The 22,792-nt window shown below is 53.2% G+C and overlaps 1 protein-coding gene across 1 annotated transcript in view; it reads right to left on the minus strand.

Annotated features, from left to right (window-relative positions):
• The window catches only part of CDK5RAP2 (CDK5 regulatory subunit associated protein 2), a 179,749-nt gene that overhangs the window by 60,591 nt on the left and 96,366 nt on the right, over nt 1-22,792 (minus strand). The window contains exons 16-20 of the mRNA XM_068973752.1: nt 18,694-18,824; nt 16,854-16,963; nt 14,650-14,778; nt 8,432-8,527; nt 6,434-6,621 (exon numbers count right to left, since the gene is read on the minus strand). Coding sequence (XP_068829853.1) covers nt 6,434-6,621; nt 8,432-8,527; nt 14,650-14,778; nt 16,854-16,963; nt 18,694-18,824 — 654 coding nt within the window. The remainder of the gene's footprint in view (nt 1-6,433; nt 6,622-8,431; nt 8,528-14,649; nt 14,779-16,853; nt 16,964-18,693; nt 18,825-22,792) is intronic.

Consider the following 22,792-nt stretch of genomic DNA (forward strand, 5'->3'; position numbering starts at 1 on the left):
CACAGACACACACACCACAGACACACACCACAGAACACGCCACAGACACACACCACAGACACATGCCACAGACACACAAGCCACAGACACACAGCAAACACACACGACAGACACAGGCCACAGACACACGCCACAGACACAGGCCACAGACACACACACCACAGACACACGCCACAGACACAAGCCACAGACACACACGCCACAGACACACACGCCACAGACACACACGCCACAGACACATACACCACAGACATAGGCCACAGACACATGCCACACACACACCACAGACACAGGCCACAGACACACGCCACAGACACACACGCCACAGACACAGGCCACAGACACACACCACAGACACACACACCACAGACACAGGCCACAGACACACGCCACAGACACACGCCACAGACATACATGCCACAGACACACACGCCACAGACACACACGCCACAGACACGCCAGACACCACAGACATGCCACAGACACACACACCACAGACACACACACCACAGACACACACACCACAGACACACGCCACAGACACACACCACAGACACCACAGACATGCCACAGACACACACACCACAGACACACACACCACAGATACACACCACAGACACGCCACAGACACACACACCACAGACACACACACCACAGACACACACCACAGACACACACCAGACACCACAGACACACGCCAGATACCACAGACACACGCCACAGACACACACACCACAGACACACGCCAGACACCACAGACACACACACCACAGACACATGTCACAGACACACATGCCACAAACACACGCCACACACGCCACAGACACACATGCCACACACGCCACAGACACACAGCACAGACACGCTACAGACACACACCAGACACACAGCACAGACACACACCACAGACACACACCAGACTCACGCCACAGACACATGCCACACACACGCCGCAGACACATGCCACAGACATATACCAGACACACGCCACAGACACACACCAGACACACACAAGACACACAGCACAGACACATGCCACAGACACACACCAGACACACACCAGACACACGCCACAAACACACACCACAAAAGCCGAGCCCCCTGCGTGGTGTCTCCCTGCTCAGCGTGCTGCGAGGATTAAACCGAAGCACGCGTGGAGAGCAGACACCTCTCTCGCCCCCTGCCGCACAGCCCGGGCCTCCCTGGACTTTCAGCTGCAACGGCAGGAATAGCTCCTGTGGACAAAGATCCCTCCTCCAGCGCCCCCGGCGTCTCCCTGCGGCCCTGGGCCCTTTCCCAGGGCCCTCTGAGCTCATTCACGGCTCCAGGGGAAACTCTCAGCCAGGGGAGGAAAAGAGCTGCCGGGTGAATATCCCAGTCCCCCGAGCTTCAGAGGGCTGGCCCCGACACGGTGGACGCCGTCCCTGCGAGGCTGGCAGGACGGCGGCCCGGCTGCCCACGGCAGGAACCAGACCATCCTGCAGCCTTCCCGCCTTTGCCTCCCTCCCCCCCTCCCCCTCTGCGTCCCCCCTTCCTGCTGCCTGCAGCCACATCCTAAATCAACCCCTTGCACCCAGGCCCGTATCTCAAGACGTTGCTCTCCCAGGAACCAAACCAAGTCAGCGTTTAGAAGGCTCTGGAGCAGTTCCAGAAGACTCGCTCGTGAGTTGTTTCCCGAGCCAGACGCCGTGCTGGGCACTGGGGCTGCAGAACTGCCTGCAGGACCGGTGTGGGGGCGATACGCACACCAGCCACCGCTCCACAGGCCGCGCAGGGGGACGGGCTCTGTGGGAGGCCGGCAGGCTTACGGGCAGGCAGCCCAGAGCGTCTACACCGGGGGTGGCAGAGGAGCGCCAGGAAGGGGCCTCCAGAGTTGACGAGAGGTTAGCCGAGGGAGAGGAGGCGGAACCTTCTTCTAAGCAGACACAGCAGCGTGAACGGAGTGAAGACACGCTGTGAAGGACAGGCAGACGCGGCTGGGGAGCCAGGCGGGGAGCGCGGAGCCCTCTTACGGGAGGGAGCCAGCGCAAGGCCTGTGTGACACGGGGCACACCCCTGGCTGTGGGCAGAGAATGAACGGGGAGACTCCCATCAGCTGCGAGCGTGGTGTGACTGCACACAGAGCCCCTCCCGCTCTGCCCTAGACACATGTGGAAGTGAGGTCCGTGTTAGCCGCTCAGTCGTGTCTGACTCTTTGTGACCCCACAGACTGTAGCCCACCAGGCTCCTCTGTCCATGGGATTTTATAGGCAAGAATACTGGAGTGGGTAGCCATTCCCTACTCTAGGCGATTTTCCCAACCCAGGGATCAAAACAGGGTCTTCCACATTATAGGCAGATTCTCTACCATCTGAGCAATCAGGGCAAACCACTCCAGTATTCTTGCCTGGAGAATTCCACGGACAGCGGAGTCTGGTGGGCTACAGTCTGCGGGGGCCGAAGAGTTGGACACGACTGAGGGACTAAACGTGTGTAAATGACCGCAAAGCAGACAAAAGTGCTCAAGGCACACACAGGACTCAAATCCAGTTAGACACGTGCACAGGCCGCAAAGCAGACGAAAGTGCTCAAGGCACACACAGGACTCAAACCCAGTTAGACACGTGCACAGGCCAGAGACAGGGGAGACCCAGAGGGGAGGCACCCACGGAAGGCGTTCAGCTCCCACGGCTGGAAGAAGAGTCAGGCAAACGTCTTGCCCCGAAGGTAAGACCCAGAGAGACAAGTCACGGCAACTTCCAGACCACAGAACAGGGAGGAGCCAGGGCGTGGAGAAGGGCGGAGCAGGGCCGCGGACGCAGGCCAGCCGCTCCTGCAGACAAGGTCCACCGTTACGCAAGACCGTCGGCAAGCGGCAGAGGAGCATCCACGCTCAAGGAGATAAAGAAGCTAAAGCAGTCTGAAGAAGACTTAAAAGAAGTATAACTCCATCATCTGAAAAATAAAGGGAGGAAAAGATTCATAAAAATGAAAGGAACTTAGGAAACGGAGGCAGAAAATTATGAAAAAAATAAGAAGGATAGGAAGAGGGGGGAAGCAATGAGGGAGGGGGCCAGCTGGAAAAGGAGGACGCGGTCAGGATGGGGCGGTGTGGTCAGGAGGGCGCAGGGGGCAGGAGAGGCTTCATCGGGACCAGACCCTTCCCGCTGCTGCGGCGTCTCCTCATTTCAACACCTGGCCAGACAGGCCAGAGCTACCAGGTCCTTTAGCGCGCCTTAGCCTCCCCTTCCTCTGGATCTTTGCTGCCACTGGAGGTGACAAGGCACCCTGGTGCTACCTTCCCACTGGGCCCTGTAAGGGCAGGACTGACAGCGGACTCACATCTGGATGCCTAACACCCAGCTCTGGGGCAGAGTCAACTCAATTCACATTGAACAGTCACAGCACGCTGAAATAGGGCAACAACAAAAAGTATGGAAAACAGAGTTAAAATGGGTGGTACATTTTTCACTTCTAATATGGAGTCATCTAGACGACACCAACCATCTTAAAATTCAGTAAACTCAGACTTCAGAAATATTTCTGGTATTTCAAGCATGTGAAAGTAAATTTTCCTTTCCTCTCCTTCCCTTAATATAGATTAAAAATAATGACAATTGCTACTGAGCTAGCCAGAGGAGGACCATTACTCACAACTAAACAACACACAATAAAATCCAGGAAAGAAAGACTTACAAATGGGTAGTAAAAGGTGGTGAAAGAGGCCATTATAATACAGTAAAGTGGGAGTGCTGCTGAATAAAACATTACAAGTGTTGCTCTGCTAGAAATCTGCACAGCAGATTCATTAAGCTGCCGCCACAATCAGGACCTTTCTAAAGGTTCCGTTCGAGGGTCTTGTCAGAGGCCCAAACACTGTTTATTTACCCTGAGCATCTCCGCCACGCAGAAGGCGTGAGGGCAAAGGAGCTGACACTCACTAATCACTTAGCGGCGCGCCAGACCCTTTAAGGACCTTCAGCGCCGTCAGTCCTCACAGTGGGACCATGATGGATTACTAACCCATTTTACAGATGAAGATTCAAGATCTCCGAGCAAAAGTGGCAGCCACAGAGTGCAGAACACAGGCCTCTCTGACTCCAAAGAGGCATTGCGCTCCTCCTCCTTCTCTAAATGTAGACTTTCTGCTTTGATGCTGAGCTTCTAGTTGCCAGTATATTCACTCAAATATTCATCAAGCCCCTCCCATCTGTCGCGTAAAGCTGTGAAACGCACGGTGTAAAAGAATCATGGCGCTGGGAGTTCCCTGGCGGGCCGGTGGCTAAGAATCAGCTTGCCAATGCAGGGGACGGGGGTTCAATCCCCAGTCCAGGAACGAAGATGCCGCGTGCCACGGGGCAACTGAGCCTGTGAGCCACAACCAGTGCGGCCCACACGCCCGCAAGCCCAGGCTCTGCCGCAAGAGAGACACCGCGGTGGGGAGCCTGCACAGCGCAGCGGGAGAGGGGCCCCCGCTCACCGCCCCTGGAGAAAGCCCACGCGCAGCAGCAAAGACCCAGTGCAGCCGACAGTAGACTAGCTAAAAAGGAGAATCATGACGCTGACGCTTCTTTACAGAGACAGACAGTCACATAGACACTGATGACTAAATCAGACAACACACAGCAAGGAGAAGTACAAGGAAGAAGGGCCGGTAAGGCGGGGCGGAGGGCACCAGTCCCCAGACGGAGTGAGACGCAGGGATTCTCGTTAGACAGAGTGGGCGGGAGAGGCCTCTCTGCGGAGCTGAGACACCGCCTCATCCTGGCAAAGAGCACTGCAGGAGGAGGAACCGCGCTGCCAAGGCCCTGAGTGGGGGCCAAGCCGGGATGACCGAGAGCAGAAAGACCCGCGTGAGCAAGGGCGAGTGCTGAGAAGACAGAGAGACAGGCCGGAGCCAGGCCAAGAGGCGCTAGGCTCACTCCAAAGGCGGCAGGAACCCACGAGAGGCTTTAAGCATAGAAAAAAAATCTCACCCAAGTTTTTAAGAGAGTCAGTCCATAAAGCGCTTTCTTTAAAAATGAAGTCTAGATTTTCAAACATCAGGAGATTGGGAATACAAATTTTGGGTTTTTACTGATGGAATCTCTGAGCCCATGTGCTTTCATGACAACAAGGATTGGGGGCTGAAAAGCTCTGACCTGCCAGGAGGGAGCTCCCAGGCCCTGATTCCCTGCACCCCCACCATCTGTCGTACTTTCCCCAGCTCATGTCACCCAAGTACATTCCTGGGTGGTCCTCAGAGACAGCAAGGTGCATCTTTTAACTCTTAACACAGGAGCAGCTGATGCTGAGGAAACCCTCCGTTTCTCACTTACGGTCGCCTAACTCCCTGTGATAATATACCAGAATAGGGTCCCCAAGCTCCAAAATCTATTGTCTGATGATCTGAGGTGAAGCTGATGTAACAATAATGGAAATAAAGTGCACAATAAATACAGTGCGCTTGAATCATCCCAAAACCATGCCCCTACCCCAATCCATGGAAAAACTGTCTTCCACAAAACCGGTCCTTGATGCCAAAAATGTTGGGGACCGCTGCCCTAGAGGACTCATGCTAGGCAAATGTTCAGCAGACGTCAGGGGCTGGGGAGGTGGCCTCTCTGAGCTTACACAACACTGCCACCTTTCCAACTGAAGAAGTGCCCACAAGGCTGAGCCCACCAAGGCCACGCGCACCACCAGGCTCTTGGTCGTGCCAGAAGTGCCGGGCATGGCACCAGCTCCATCTGCCCATCTGTGCTGGAGGAGGACAAAGCTTTCACTGAACACCGGCACACGCCAGCCATTCTCCTTGAACAGCGTTTTCCCGCTCCTCACGGCGACGCCAAGAAGTGGTCGGAGAAATGGAGGAGGTGAGAGAGGAAGGCACAGCTCCCTCTAGCTCCAAAGCCCAGAGCAGCTGCTACGGTGGAGTGAAAAGAATGGGCAAGAGGGGAAACTTGCTCCTAAAGGACTAATTTTGATAATACATGTATACTGAAGACTTCTCCTTTTTTGTTTTCAGGAAAACACCCTGGTTGTCTCCTTGTAGAGGAGCGACTCCCAGCAGATATGAGAGGGGGACTGTGGTTCAAGCTCCACGTAAGACAGCAGAGTCGTAGCTACAGTGGAAGTGGTGAAGCTGCTGGAGAGACTGGGAGGGGTTTCGGGAGGGCCGAGCCCTTACGCGGACAGCCGGGCAGCCCTTCCCGAGCTCCCAGGAACCACTCTGAAGGGTCTCGGCTCAGCTCTCTGTGCTGGGCGTGCATGTGGGTCTGCTGAGTGCAGTCCCCTTGCAGCCACGAGCACGCAGCCTAATTACTTAATTGCATGACTGGCAAGGTTCCTTCCGAGCCATTTCAGGAGCTCTCTCAGGTAAATTGCAGAGCACCACCATCTAAAGCCATTTAACACAATGAGCTTGTCCTCCCCTCTAACTGCAGACAGCGCACCGCCTGGGCCCCGTGTCTACCTGGATTCCAGGAACCGCACAGCCTTCTCGCCGAAGAGCGGGGCAAGCAGGCTCACGAGCTCGCCTTCCTCCAGACGCTGGTCTCCAGGGCCGCCGGATGTGTGTGCTCCACCGTAGTCTAAGATACTGGAATCTGCGTGCCTTAAATATCCATTTTTGCAGCCCTCTTTGGAACTGTCCTCCACAGTCTGCAAATCAAAGTATCTGGTCAGATAATGGACACAGAGGAGGGGGCAGGGGGTGGGCAGAGAAAGGATGGAGACAGGTGGTGATGAGAGAGTACAAACACCCGTGAGAAAACGAAGGACGGGGGCGCAGGCCTGCGGGCCACACACGCTCACTCTGCTCACAGTGCAGAGATGTTTACTTCTCCACATCCTCAGTTCCCTCACCTGTAAATGGGCACAGGGACGCCACCTGCCAAGGTAGCAACGAGAGCCAACCAGGATGGCAGGCCCGCCTCAGTTCGTGCCACGGTGTCTCACCCGCTCTAGCTGTGTTCCCCTACCCCACGGCCTACTTTCTACATTTCCCTTCTAGGAAGCATCCGGAACATTGCTAATTGCCATCCACAATGCTGCAGACATTTATTATACACCTCTTGCAATATATCTTCCTCATTATATATCAGAAAGCCAGCCTCTTTACAGACACATCCTAATTATCGTGACTTTGATTTGTCTCATCAGGACCATGGAGAGCTCGTAATTCCCATGGAGATGAGATGTTTACAGAACTGCCTTCTTGGGTCACTGAGGGTCCCAGAGGAGTGGTGCCAAGGAAACATCTAGTTAAAGCCTGTGCTGGGCATGTCTCGAGGTGCTGCATTTAGCATCCCTCCTCCCCATTTCCAGAGCTGTAAATTTCTTCCACTGGTCTATAAATAACTCCCCTTGGCTTCATTACTGCTCTAACACACACACCGGCCACCACACCCCTCTCTCCACACGTGTAAAATGCTTAAGGTTTTTAAAAGGAAGACAAGACCCACACAAATGAGCTGTTATTTATAGGGTCTTGTTTGCCATCGATCTAGTTATTAAATCCATCTAAATAAGCAAGCTCCACAGAAGGAAAAGTCTAGAATATAATAATGAAAAGAGCAGCTGCTGCCATTCACTGGGCAATTAGTACATACCTTCTATTCAAATATCACAACAGTTCTAACAAGGGAGTATTACTATCTTCATTGATGGGGAAACACAGGCTTAGGGGTTAAGCAAGGAGTAACCAAAGTCACAGAGGTAGTGACCGAGACCCCAGATCACATCTGACTCCAGAGCCCCGACTTTTCACTGCTTCGCTCTGCAAAACTCTCACAAGGATGATCTCACCTTCAGGACTCCATGAACCCAACACCTTGAAAGCCTCAGATGTCAAATCTGCGGGCCTCCGAGTTCCCACCATACGCCAGTCTTCAGTTCTTTCAACCTTGGAAAACACTTACTCCAAGAGTTCAGTCTCCATGCGCCTGGAGCAAAGCTCTCCACAACCCCGGGGCAGCCCTAATCCAGGTCTCAGATCAGGAGCTTGCAGACGGGCCCAGGGAAGGAAAGTCCGGCTCAATCGGTGGCTCCTTACACAGCAAGCAAATGATCTGGGGGTCCACAGTCGTCCCCGAGACAAGGGCACGGGGCCCGACTGGGCCACTGACCTACTCTGAGCCCCAGAGGAACCACCTCCTCTCCCAGGCCTCCGATTCCAATGCGTAAAATGAATGGGCTGGGTTAGAGTTCTAAAGAGCTGTGTAGGCCCCGAGTCCGAGGCCGATTTTAATGCCCTAAGAGCCCTGCTTTTCATCTGCAACTACGTGTTTGCTCTCCTGTCTCCTGAGTGGCTCTGCCCTCTCACCTGCAGCTTCTACAAAGGCAGAGAGCTCCTCTTTGCTCCCCACGGGCACACGGCAGGCACCCCACACGGGTGGACGGAGCAGTAACCCGTCGCACTCGTTCCGGGCGGGAGACGGGCTTGGGCACAGACAGGGGCAGGTGTTCCTACCTTGCGACTCTGCTCCAGACACTCGTCACTCAGCAGACCATCCTCGTCCTCCTCTCCAGCTCCGGTGGAGTCCGCGTCCTCCTTGCTAGCCAGAAGCTACATGGAGCACGGCATGGTGTGAAAACGCAACCCAAAAGTGTGTGCAGCATGAGTATGTGTGAAGAAGTCGGTGGTGTCTTTTTTTAACAGATGCAGAACGAATGAACAAACAAACAAACAAAACCAAAAACCAAAAAGAGGCAGAGACAGATGCCAAAGCCAAGAAATGAGAGTCAGCCAGAGTCAGAGCTGCTGGTGCTGGCGCACCACACACAGCTGCCTGGAATCAGGCAGGATTTAAGGACAGATCCCCTGAGAAATAGGGACAGCCAGCTCCCTCTGCCCCACACAGCCTTCCTGACCTGGAAGCTGAGTGTGCTCTCCCCATTTCCACCGTCGCTGAATTCGCTGTCAGATTATAGAAAAGTAACCAGATTTTGGAAAAGAGCTGTTGATGGAACTGAAACCATCAGACGCAAGAGAGCAGTGTAAGAAAGTTATGGCGGCTCCAGTGTCTGCAAACCGTCCCCTGTTGAGCACAGGGGCTGAACCTCTTTCTGGACGGTCATGCATCTAAGATGGACAGTCTCAGCCACACGGTCATTGGCTGACAAAAAAGTCCTCATGGCCAGTGAGTAGAGTATCAAGCCTGCCTGACAATAACTTTCTGCTTTTGAAAATGAAGGAGAGTTATTTAGAAAGGCGGCCTAAATCCCTAACGCGCTAAAGCAGTGTAAATCCCAAAGCTTCTGCAGTCTGTATTCTACAGAAGGGACAGCAGTTGTCAACGGGGCCAGATCCCAGCTCTCTGGAAGAGCAAAAACTCTAGTCATGAGACACTCATATCATCCAGAGAAAAAGTGAGAGGGGAGGTGGCCAACGCCATTTCAAAAACTATCCTAAAGCTCATCTCACCCATGGAGGAGTGAGCTTTGCCCCATGGCATTAAAACCACGAGCTGAGCCTCAGCCACCGGCTGCTGCGCTGTGCATATGACTCATCGAAGGTTCTGTCTCCATACTGTGATTTCAGGAATTCTTACATTGAGTCCCTTACCCCATAATTTTCCCAGCCCAACTCAAACCTTCCTGATCTTCCTTCTAAAGGAAACCTCTGTTTTGGAAGAAGAAAAATAAAGCAAAGTGACTTCGGAAAGTCTTTTATAGAAAACTTCCCAGGGTCAGAATCTTACATATGTGGCTCAGATGGTTAAGAATCTGCCTGCAAGGCAGGGGACCCGGGTTTGATCCCTGGGTCAGGAAGATTCCCCTGGGGAAGGGAATGGCAACCCACTCTAGTATTCTTGCCTGGAGAATCCCATGGACAGGAGCCTGGTGGGCTACAATCCATGGGGCTGCAGATTCAGACACAACTGAGCGTAACAACATACTGGTTGTGATTTACATGAAAATTTATCAAAAAGATAAGGTGGAAGGATGATGGCCAGTGGAAAAGATTAATAATAGAATCTACGGGGTGAGTATATGGGTGTCCACTCTGAAGTTCTTTTCACTTTGCTAAGTTTGAGTTTTTTCGCAATAAAACGCTAGGGAGAAGCCTCTCTCATCTTAAACAAAAAAAAGCCGAGTAATGGCATTTTCCTCTCTGGTCCACCAACAGCTCTGGTCACTGGTGTTGCCTGCCTCTCTCCAGGCTTCTTGAAAGGACTCTTCACCTCACCTTCTGCAATGTGGCTTTTGCTGCCGACACCCTCCAGAAACTCCTCAGGAAAGGTCCCCACACCTTCTTTGGCAGGAGCGCGAGCCCTCCTGGGAACAGGAAGGAGGCAGAGAGGCACTGCCCCCCGACCCTGAGGATCCGGAGAAGGGTTTTCCTGCAGGTCTGGCTGAGCAAAAAGTATTGTTAACCCGTGTCATTCCAAAATGACATCACAAAACCTTGCAAGCTATTCTTCATTTCCAGAACCACAACCACACCATTACTAACTACGCTGAAATAAAAACTTGCTTTCGTGTCCTTTTACCTCTGCTGACTTGGTTAAAAGTAAAAGTCAGGTCTCAGTCTCCAGCACTGATCAAGAAATTAAATACCGTGACACAGCGACATGTCGCCCATGCCATATGTGACTGATCAGTTTTCAAAGGCAAGGGCCCAGAGAAACCAGCGCGTTGCTGCAGGCGGGTGTTTCGGGCCCCACCGCCAGCAGGAGAGGAGCCCTACACACCTCCAAGGGCCCCGCTCGCCCTGCATCTCTTCCCCCTCACTGCTTCTCCATCCACCGCCACGCGGCCTCTGTTCCCCTCACTGCTCAACTGCTCAGGTCCCCAGCGACTTCCCAGCTGTCTTTTTTTCTTGTCTGCTCGAGTATCTGACACAAATCAACAGGCCCTCCCTAGACATCTCTCCTGAACAAATGCATGGCCTGGATCTGCCCCCACCTCTTGGGCTATTCCTTCTCAGGCCTCTGCAGACGCCTCTTGTCCTTCCCGAGAGAAGCTCTCTTGACCTCAGAAGAGGAGGTGGGACCGTCCCAGGCTCCCCAGGCACCACCCCCCAAGCTCTGCTTCCCTGCATCACGTTCACCGGGGTCAGGGACCGTGTCTGGCTCAGTTTTAACACCAGTGCCCAGCGCTCAGGAAACACTGCTAAAAGGACAATTTTCTTTTTTTTCCCCAAAACGAAGAGCTGGAACCAAATAGTTTGGGGGATTGCTTCTGATCTTGCTGCTCAAGTGTGTTCTTTGGAGCAATGGAAGCTCGTGAGAAACGCAGACTCTTGGGCCCCGTGCCAGGCTCAATGGACCAGAATCCTCACGTTAACAAGGTCCCCAGGAAATTCACACACACGGGAAACGTTAGAAGCACTTGCCCCATGGTGTTGCTAAAACAACACTGAAGAGTCAGAAAAGGGTTGGAGTTCCAGCTCGGCACACTTTACTAAAAAAGTAACATCGAAATGGCTGTGTTTGGCATATTGACTGCCTACTACATGCCCGGCTCTGTGCCAAGGGCTTCACAAGTCGGCTACAACTCGGAACAACTTATGAAGGCAAATTGCTAGACGCGTCCTCCTTTCCATGAAACTCAATCTGCTTCTGACAAACCAAATTCCACTCTGTTGCTAATAACAGATGTTAACAAGCCTGTGCTTCTGAGCACCGCTTCTGTCCTCTGAAGTCACACCAGGTCTGTTTCTTATTCGAGATGACAGCCTTACACGTGTGAGTTCAATTAAATTATGCCTCCTAATCCATGCTTCCTCTCCATGCCAAAAGAAAAACAAACACCTTAGTTTTTTAACCATCCCTAAAAAAATGACAACATTAAGCAAATGACGAGAGGAACCAGCGTTTCCTGAGCACTCGCACGCATGGTCTGTCCCCCAGAGGTGACAGCTGCGTGCCACACAGCCAAGGCTGGCCGTGCTCACCACCCCGACTGTGGTCCCTTCAAATCACTCCCGCATGTCCACTCTCAACCACGTCTCCTATAACACACAACCTATAGTCTGAAAGAAAATACACGGAAATCGCAGCAAGCCCAGGAGAGCCTTTTTTTTTTTCAATATGCTTTAAAACACAAGCATCTCTGCTCTTAGCTTTCTGTTAGTTTGGCTGGTTTTTCTGTGACCTGCCCACATGCAGGAACAAGCACTGTGTGCCCCGCTCGGGGGGAACCCAGCCCAGGGCCTGTGTTCTAAAGACACACCTGGCAAACTGCATCAGGGGCCTCCCGCTCTCTGTAGTCTTTGTCAAGTTAAAAGTCGTGTGTGTGGGGCTGTAATATGAAAATAAATTATATGATTTTATATATATATATATATATATACACACACACACATATACATATCTGTATGTGTACTTTTGAGCTAGTAATTACTCATCTGGGAACATAGTCTCAGGGGGGAAAAAAAGAAGTGTAAGCCCAGAAAATGATTTGTGTTCTAAGACATTCATCAGGTAATTTAAGATAGTGAATCCCTGGAAACAACCTCCACGCCCGACAGTCGTGAGGCAGTGAGTTAAAGCCAGGGCACCCCGAAGATGGAGTAAGACGTGCTAACACAGCAGCCACTGGAGGACACGGGAGACAGGGCTGCACGACCGAGCACGTGTACGCGTAGCGCACACGAGGAGAGGGGGAGAGACTCCAGGACGCAAACTGACTGTGCGCACGGTAAAGTGCCAGGGCCAGGGGTCATTTCTGTATTTTCCAAATTTAGGCAATGCTGTGGGTTAATTAAATACTGGAGGAAAAAAAAAACTGAGTATACTTAAAAATACACACTATATTTGCTGTCTTTTTTTTTCCTTTTCTGATTCGTAGGCTCCCAGAGAGCTGGGGCGGCGCCAGTCGCTGCTTCACAAGCCCGCTGCCCCAACGAGGCTGTGGCCCACATAGGCATTTCCCATTTGTCTCTGCCATGTTGCTCATCTAAGGAGAGCCACACGTGCCCCCAGGGAACAGCAGCCTCCCCTCGCCCCTCACAACCTCTCCTTCCTCTCCCAGCTCAGGATGCCTGTGGGAACGCCGCCCCTCCCGCACGGATCTTCCCATCGCATTCCAGGGGAAGACAGGGGCTGGGGCAGCAGAGGACACAGCTATTCACAGGGAACATCAAATTGCCGTGCAACCTGACAAGCGGTTCAGGTCTGAATTGGCTGCTATTAAGACCTCAGAGTGGGAAGAGGAAAAACTCTCTGTCCTCCAGAGGACATGCTAAGTCGCTTCAGTCGTGTCCGACTCTGTGTGACCCCACAGACTGCAGCCCACCAGGCTCCTCCGCCCATAGGATTTTCCAGGCAAGAACACTGGAGTGGGTTGCCGACATGAGAGGACATTTAACAGATTTCTTTCAAAGAGCAAATGAACAAACACACTCTCGCCATTTGCAACTCAGATGAAGCAGATGAAGGATGGGGGGCTTCTTAAAAACGCCGCCTTGGAGAAAACAAACCAAGAGACTTGTTTCTCCCTAAAAGGACCGCAGATATTCCTGCTTCTCAAAATTATCTGGAGCCCTGGAGACTATGATCAATAACAGTCTGTCTCTCCAAGGGGGCAGATGGCCAGAGCGCAGCATAGACACCTGTGAGAGTCTCCCACTTTGCAGGTGGGAGGAGACCGTGTCAGGCGGGCAGATCTTTCCCTGGAAACGGCGGGGCAATGAGCTCTCTCTTTACGTGGCACACCAGGCTGGGCTCAAGGCAAGGCTAACCAGGGAGAGTGCGGGGGACCCACGTGCATGGGGCCCTGGTGCATTTCATGGCAAGAACAGGCCCAGACTTCTGAAACTAACCCAACACCGGCCTGCAGCAAGGCACCCCCGGGGGAGCGTCAGGGCCAGGCAGGGACTCAGGAAACAAGCTCCTCCTGAGCCACAGCAGGACCCGCCTCCCCCCACTGTGTGGTCAGGCCACGTACTGAGGAAAGCACACACGACGCGTCACAAGGACAAGGAGAGAGTCAGAGTCAGCGGGCGAAGAGGGCCCCCTCTGCTGTCCCCGGGGCAGGCTGCCAGAACAGGCCCGCACCCTCAGCGGGCACGCACGCCCAGGAACCACACGCTCTGCAGCGCAGACGCCAGGACTTAACCTTCCCTGGCCCGTTCACTCTCAAATGCCGCCAGGCAAGAACTTCCAGAGGCAGGAAGCTGGACATGTGGGCCCAGGGGACACCAACTGTCTGTTCCTTATAGGGTCTTCCGTGGGGGCAGCGCGCAGGGGGTCCTGGGTAAGTGTGGGAAGAAGGAACACGCATCCGGCCAAAGCCACAAAAGCAGCGTGGCAGTGAGAAGGTGCGTTTAGGGGGTTAACTCAGGAAGGAAACGGAAGGAGTGATTACTCATTTGTTTTTCCAAGGTAATGGGCTCGTTAAGGCTCCATCTGCACTACCAAAGTAACCGGGTGACGGGACAACTCTCCGACCCCTGAGACCTTACCAGTCCCCCAGACGTGCCCAGATGCCCGTGACCTGCAGCCCAGATCCCAGGGCCAGGCCTGGAGTGCGGGCATCACAGGACATCAAGTGCGTCCTCCCAGAAACGACCCAAGTTTGCGGAACCTTGCGGGCAGATGTGCTGACCGAAGAAGGCCTCCAAAGCCCGTCCACAGCAAAGGGGATTTCCAGAGACCCCCCAGGACAGACGCAGCCCTGATGTGTGTGCGCGGCTGTTGCTCTTTGTGATGGGCTCGCAATGGTGAGAACGCTCCTTCTTACCTCCGTTTGATCTACTGACTCAGGCTTGTTGTCTCCTGGGAAACCCACGCAGGAAAGGTCAAAAATGGTTTTCTTCAGGTGCTGGTTGTCCGCATACAGCTCCTTCACCAGCTGGATGAGGTCGCCGACCTGGGAGATCAGAGCAGGAGAGGCCCGGCTACCCACAGGCACACTTCTGCCTCTTGGGGCCACGGTTACCGAGCAGACCTCCCAGCATCACAGTCACAGACAGCCAGGCGGCCTGACTCCAGGCTTCAGGCTCCCCCCACGTACAGTGAGAAAAACACCAGCATCTCTCTGTTCTAGCCCCAGAGATCCTGGGCAAGCTGCCTGGTCTAAGCCTCCATCTCCGCATCTGTAGAATGGGCTACCACGCGAAGCACCCCATCCATGACAGGGTACAGGACCTCTGTCTTGCACTTGAGAGCCTCTGGAGGAAAATCCGCAAGACTGATACTTCTGAGGCAGTGTCAGAGGCTGATTCTAGAGCCTCCACCTTCCTCTCTCTATGCCTATCTAGCGCTGTCCAGAACAACAGCAGTCTTCAGTTCCAAAGCAATTCATGGCAAGTGAAACACTCCCACGAGCTTTAGCCAATCATCCCTCACAAAAATCCCACAGAGGTGCACAGGCTGGTAGGACTGTCCCCATTTGACAAGGAAACGCCCGAGATATAAAGCAGCTCTCTGCCCGAGGTCCCAGAGCCGGGGTTCCGGGAGAATTCAGTGACGTACAACACTGGCCAGAGTGCCAGGGCAACTGGGCAAGGGCAGCTGCCGCACAAAGCAGAGTCAGGCCTGGACTCCCGGGCCAAGGCGCTCCTTTAAGGCACAGGCCTCACAAGGTCAGGTACATAAGCAGCTGATCAGACACCGCCTGTATTTCCTGCAAGCTTCAAATCCCAGTGGTCAGTGACTTTCCAAACACTTCTTCAAGGGGCAATCACTCGCCCCTGAAATAAGCGGGAGACCCCACCTCACCACACAGAGCAGGCGTCCCCTGCACCCAAACGTAGCACCAATCAGACCCAACCCTGAAGGGGGTTACAGAGGGGAGAGCAAGACAGTCTGATCCTGCCAACATCCACAGAGTGCCAGCCAAGGGAACCAGCTCCCGCCCGTGACACAGCCGTAGTAGGGACCAACCGTGGCTACGACCATCTCTAGCTTCCTCATCCTCAGAACACGAACAGATGCCTCAGTGCGTCTTGCTGCATTCCTCTGAACTTGCCTAAACTCCTACACTTCTCCCTTTTATCTTTTCTGTACCTTGTATCTGCTGTTTTTCCCTCTCCCTCTCTGCTGAGAAAGTTTTCTAGTTAGATAAACTCCTCCTCATTGTCCAAAACCCACCTCAGGTCTCATCTCTGTTGAGATGCTTCCTCTGATCCGGGAAGGGCCTCCCCTCTCCCGCCCCCACCAGACAGATAACCGCTCTCCGCCTGCTGCCCTGCACCTCACGTCTCTGCCTGTCACAGCCCCCCGGGCACCCACTCGGCAGTGGCACGGCTCAGACACACGTCCGTCTGCTCTGCCAGGATGCGACTTATTCCAAGACAGAATCTGACCCTGGCACACACAGGTGATCATTTCATAATAAACCACAGTGTCCTCCGAGTTCACACTTCTTCTTATCAATGGCTCTTAGAGCCTTGAAATACTCAACCATCCTAACCACACCAATGATCAACACATGGAAAGACCTTTCCAAGTTTTAGAAAAGATTTATTGACCAAACCTGAACCTTTATTCTTTCAAAAACCATCTATTAACTCTCACTATATATGCCAGGAAGGCACTGGGAAACCAGAAATAAATAAGATGCACTCACTTTAAGGTGTCCACGGCCTTCGGGGCATACAGAAGAACAGTCAGATAATTATAGATCAATACAGCAAGGACAACAGTGAAATCAGGTACAAGACGAGAGGAGGTTGACCAGAGGGAAAGAGGGCTAATCCCAGGGGGGATGGGGTGCTTCCTGGAGGAGAAGGGGCCTGGGTGGGGGTCCTCAAGCCTGAGAAAGAGTGCATCAGACACGGTGGTGATGGGCTCTCCAGGGAATGTACATGGAGAGAACAAAGACGGGCAGGGAGAGAGGCAACAGGGGCAGGGAGCAGGGCTTTCAGAACCTTACACCTCTGACCAGGAACCCAAGAGACAACAGATAACTAACAAAGCACTGAACGTTAATGAAGTCAATACCTTTTTCTTAAGCTCTTCTTGAGAAAAATGTTCCACTTGAAGCCGATTGTGTTCTTCAAGGCAAATACTCAGGTAAGACGTTTGATCACTATAAAATGAAAATGTTTCTTCTGCACCAAAAAAAAAAAAAGAAAGAAAGAAAGGAGGAGAGAAACAGAACATTAGAAGAAGATCCTTCCCAGACCCACCCCAGCACGGTCCATCTGAGGCACTCTGAGTTGGGTGAGGGGGCGGGAGGGGCGTGAGCACTCGTAGGGAGTTCAGTGCCCCACCTCTGGGGCAGGAGCCCTCTTTCTGGGTCTCTACAGGCTGGTATCTCAATGTCCATGCTCATCGTGGGCCGTAGGCTTTCCCTGGGGCCGATTCTGAATTATAACTGGCGTATCGAGTGTTGTGTCTGCAGACCATTCTGAGTGGCACAAGTAAATGGTGATTTTTCAGTTTAAATAAGGGAGTGATTCTGTTTAGAAAAATCAGATGTGACCCTCAAGCGTAGAACTCTAGGGAAATAGAAAGTGCCTGATGTGTTTTTTCCCAGCTCCAGAGTCCAGCGTAGCAGCGAGTCCACACTGAGAGGAGAAGCTGCCTGTGAGATCTGTGATGGGGAGTCTTGGGTCACCCGTGGAAGGCTCTGCTTTCTCTGAGCAAAGCTCACATTCTCACAGGGAGCGCGGGGGCAGAGAGGGGCCCAGCCATGCACTGAGGGGAGCAAGATCTCGCTTAGCACACGTGGGGAAGAGCTGATACGCTCCGAATGCTGTATCTTTACTTCAAAGTAAGATGCTGTTATCTGGACGTCAAAGGAAGATGTCCTGGCTCAAATCTGGGTGTCTTCACCTGTGATGTGATGTCAGCGCCTATTCTACCCAATGGGTTGACGGTCAGGATCGGGGTGAGGCGTTAAGAGCCTGCCACTGTGCCTTGTACACAGCAGGTGCCCAAGACATGTTGACATGTCAGTCATCACTGCGATGACTGACTTTAAGCATACATGCCAGCACCCGGCTAGAGACACGGAAAGGATGAAGATACCAGCCCAGAGTCTAGCCAGGTTCTAGCCAGCACATGCAGGCCTCGTTGCTTCAGTTGTGCCTGACTCTTTGCGACCCTATGGACGGTAGCCCACCAGGCCCCTTTGTCTATGGGATTCTCCAAGAATACTGGAGGGGGTTGTCATTCCCTTCTCCAGGAGATCTACCCAACCCAGGGATCAAACCCGGGTCTCCGGCACTGCAGGTACGCTCTTCATCATCCGAGCCACCAGGGAAGCCTGGTTCTAGCCAGAGAGGGGGCCAAATGCTGCTGTCCTGAGCACGGCAGGGCAGGTGCCACGGGACCTCCCAGGGCGATTCGAAAAGCAGGCATCATGGGACCCTCCCTAATCATGGCCCCTTGTGGACACGACAGTTTGAAAAGCAGTACTCCAGCAGGAAGCAGCAGTTTCACCCCCGTGCGTCTTCGCAGTGGGTGCCTGGGGAGGCCGGGCCCAGATGTTTGGGGCAATGAGGGCTGCTGCTCCGGCAAAGGGGATGTCGAGGCCCCGAGGTTATCTGGAGCTAGAAGTCAAATGATGCAGAACACAGCGGCGGCAGCAAGCAAGCAGTCCCGCAGCTGGCCCTCTGGGAACTAACGCAACGTGCTGGGCCCCAGTCGCCACCGGCCAAAGCCACCTGAGTCCAGACCAGAAGGGCAGCAGTAACACTGTCCCTGCAAAAAAGGCTCCCCAGACGAAAGCCCCAAGGTGCTCCGTCTCCTACTGAAGCCTGAGGACTCCTGCCAAGCTCAGCCACGGCCCTCCAGGTGCACACGCCGCGGGGAACGCGTGCCAGGGAGCGAGTACCTTCCCGCCGCCGGATCTCGCTGATCTGCTCCTCCAGGGCCTTCCGCAGGTGCTGGTACGAGAGCACGTCCCACTCCAGCCGCTTCCGCAGGGCGAAGACACTGCTCAACTCGGCCTGCAGGGCGCTGACACTGGAAAAACAGGATACCAGAATCTATAAAAGATCTGTTCGTGCTATAAGATGCAAAACCCAGCCAGCCTTCCTTTGATTTTTATGTCATTTGTGAGGTGTTTGTCTTTTTTTTTCTTTTTCTGGCTATAAAAGTAAATACAGGTTCAGAGAACACTTAAAATATAAAAGTGAAAAAAATGTTTTTAAGTATAAAAGTATGAAAAAAGCAAAAATTACTACAACCCCAACATCAAAGAACATATGGCAGACTGTATTCCCTCTAATCTTTCTCCCTGAGTATTGTTAAAAGGTTGAAATAATACTGGACATATAAAACTACATTGTGCATTCTTCATTTAAATACCTCCCTCCGTTTTCAGGAATAATTTCCAAGCATCACTTTTAATGACTAAACAATATTAAACTGGGTAAACGGCCCAGCGTTTACTTTAAATCTTCCCCTATCAGAGAACATTTGGGTCCTTTCCCAAGTTTCTGCTCCAGATGTAGCTAGGTAGAAATCATTTAACTCCTCGGAATGTTTCTCTGTTTGGAACACTGTCTTGCACAGGCTTGGGCGTGGAAGGAAGGCTCTAGAACGTCTGCTGTGTCACCCAGAAAGAGGTGGCGCTGGAGGTTAAGGGCGAAGGGCAAGAGGGACAAGAGAAAGAAAAGGGGCCGCGTGAGAGCTGATGACAGGAGGGGGTGCAGGGGCGACCGAGGCTTAACAGCAGACTGGAGTGGCGGGCTGGCCATTCACAGGTGAAGAGGCAAATGGACTTTTGTTTGAGGGGTGGGACGATGTAACAATACGGTACTCACCCGCGCAGAGGGCTTGCATGAAACCAGCAACCCAGAGCTCAGGGGAGGCCCTGAGAAAGCCCACCTCCCAGAACCTACACTGACTGGGCGGAGGACCGTCCCCCCCGAGTTCTCTCCAGTGATGGGAACGCCCTGTATCTGCACAGATGCGCACGGTACACCCACCAGTGGGTCGTGCCTACTGAGCATCTCAAAGGTGGCTACACACCGAGGCACCGAATGCCTAGTGTGTTAACTCAAACATGTGCAGTCACACGGCTAGCGGCTGCCAGACTGCACAGCGTGCTTCCAGGCGGGGCCCCGCGGGGGAGCGTGTGGCAGAGGTCTGAACCTGCCCCACGGCTCCTGCGGGGACACGGGCTCCAGCAGACACCTGAGTAACATACGTACTGTTTCCCTCAAAGTCTCTGCACCAAGAGGCTTGCTTCTCACCTAGGTCAGCTTCTGAAGACAGATTCCTCGCAGCAAGACTGGGTCAAAGCAAACGAACATGCTTTGCGACTACCGAAATGCCTTACCGCGTCAGAAAGCTTGTTTTAAATACCAAGAAATACGTCACTCTGTCTTGCACGTGACCTTTTGTTCCCCGAGAAGGTCCATCAACACTTAGAAAATGTAGGAAAGAATTTATCAATGTGTGGAATTTTTTTTTTTTTTTTAGGGAGCGGGCTCATCAGCGTTCATCAGGTTGTTCTAGAAGGGTCCGCAGCCCCAAATGGTAAGGAGACGCTCTAAGATATGAGTGACACAGACTCAAGTCCCCCTTCTCCTCCAGCGACTCCCTCCAGCTCCGTCCATCGAACTGCACAAAGAAATCAACATCAATTGGAAGGAAAATAAACCATCATGCCTAATCTCCTATGCTCGCTGCTTTGAAGATGGTTCACTGTGAGGCAGCCTCCTTGCCAGGGAAGGGGCCCACCCAGCAACTTGTACCTAGTTCCATTTCAAGACAATCATAATGATCAATTTGTAAGGCTGATGGAAAACCTCACAGAGGTGTCACAGCACGGCACTCGCTCGGATGCGGTCGTGCTGCAGACACATTTAACCAGGGGAAAAAAAAAGAAAGACTGCTTCAGCGAAGCTTCTGCGATGAGAGCTGGGAAGAGCTGACTGCTTCACTCCTTTCTCTGGTTTCTGACAGGGTGAAAAGCACACAGCTGCTCCTGTGTCTGTCATTCCTGTTTCCCCAACTCCAGGATCCCTGCAAGGCGTGAGGAGTCGGTGGAACAAAAGGAGGCTCACTCAGAGAGGAAGGACAGCCCTGCGCCTACATCCTTCCCTTCATCCTTCCGGGGAGGAGCCGGGAGGAGCCGGGGACCCTGCCCCCAGGGCGCCAGCACTCACAGGCTCCAGGACCGCGGCCGTAAGCTCACCCGCCTGACCTCCCCTGTAAAGCGGGCACAGTGCCTCTCCTTCAGGTGTTTCGAGGAGTCAGTGAGATGCCATAAGGGAAAGAGCTCAGCACAGTGCCCGACACACACAAAGATGCTCGATAAACATCACTTCCTTTCCTCCACGTAGGTTAATGACTCCCAAACAGCAGGTACTTACAAGCCCAACCTTCTGCGACTCCTGAGTCACAGCCACGATTTTCATCTGGAGAGGATTTAAACCCTCCAGGGCACTTGTGGCCGTATTTGGACACAGCGCTGGTTATCACAATCGGGGCAGGGGAGGGTATCATTGCCACGCGGTGGCAAAAGCCAGAGCTGTCGCTAAACATTCTACAATGTACAAGACAGGCTCTCAAGGCAAGAAGTTGATGTGTAGTCACTAAGTTGTATCCAATCCTTTTGTGACCCCGTGGACTATAGCCCAGCAGGCTCCTCTGTCCACGGGATTTCCCAGGCAAGAATACTGGAGTGGGCTGCCATTTCCTCCTCCGGGGGACCTCCCAACCCAGGGATCGAACCTGCGTCTCCTGCATTGCAGGTGGCTTCTTCCACCACTGAGTCACCTGGGAAGCCCTTGACAAAAATTTATCTAGCCCCAAATCCCAACAGTGCTGAGAATGAGAAAATCTGAGTCACAGGCAAAGACAAACTGCCCCCTGTCCTCAAGATGAGAGCTGTGCAGTAAGGGCCTCGGCTCAAGAGCCAGGGAGATCTGAGCGCTGAGAACCTTAAGTGCAGGGGCTTGGAAATACCCTTAACATCTCCGGGAGCAGACATCCATTTCTGTGACACGGGTCTGAAGTGTTGCTGTGAGGAATGAATCAGAAAGCTGTCCGTGGCCAGCTGCTCTCTCCCCACCCCGCTCTTACCAACTTCAGTTACAAGTACGTCACCCATCTCGTCACCCACCTTTCGCTGCCAGTTTGCGGGGGTGAGCAGCCCCGAGGGCGGCTAAGCCCCCAAGCCCACAGCTCTGCCCTCTGGCTACAGCACGGTCTGAGGGCTCACAGCCCCCTGCAAGCTGAGTGTGTGCACAACGGGACTCTGAGGCACACGGGCACTTCTCACATCACTGTTAGTCTTAACAAGCGTCACATCTATCGAGTGTTTCCTCTGTGCCGGGAATCAGGACTTCACGTATGAGCATCATGTTTTAAACAACCCTCTACGGCAGGCAGGGAGGCAGGAAAACAGATAGGCCTGTAGGCAGGGCAATCTCAGCGCACAAGTATCGATGTGTATCTTGAGGCTCAGGGTGAAAAGCGACTCATCCAGGAGCTGAGAGTTGCTGAGTGCATTTCGACTCTGAAGATGAACAGGAAACCTTTCAAGCATCCCTGTTAGACGCGGTCCTGGCCCGCCCTGGTGCCACGCACGTTTTGCTTCATTAAGGAAGAGCCTGCAGAACTCAGAGCCGCCACCTGTGATGCTGAGGAGGGTGACGGCAGTCGTTTCTACCCACAGAGCCTCTGGGCACCCAGAGTCAGGGCGGGCGCCACGATTAAGCCTGCTTCACCCACTCCCCACCTGAGGCCCCCAGACTACTCGACCCCACCCCAGGTGAAAATGACGAGCAGCAGAGGCTTCTTAAAGAAGCTCCCTTTCAGAGTGAGGGTGACTCCAGAATTTCATCAGGATGTTTTCATTTTCCTTAAAACTCACTTCAGATTAAAAATCCTGGACATTATCTCAATGTAGAAGAGTTGGGGGCAGGAGAAAGTGAAGTCGCTCAGTCGTGTCCGACTCTTTGCGACCCCATGGACTG

Source organism: Capricornis sumatraensis, chromosome 6 (assembly GCF_032405125.1).
Source record: "Capricornis sumatraensis isolate serow.1 chromosome 6, serow.2, whole genome shotgun sequence".
NCBI lineage: Eukaryota > Metazoa > Chordata > Mammalia > Artiodactyla > Bovidae > Capricornis > Capricornis sumatraensis.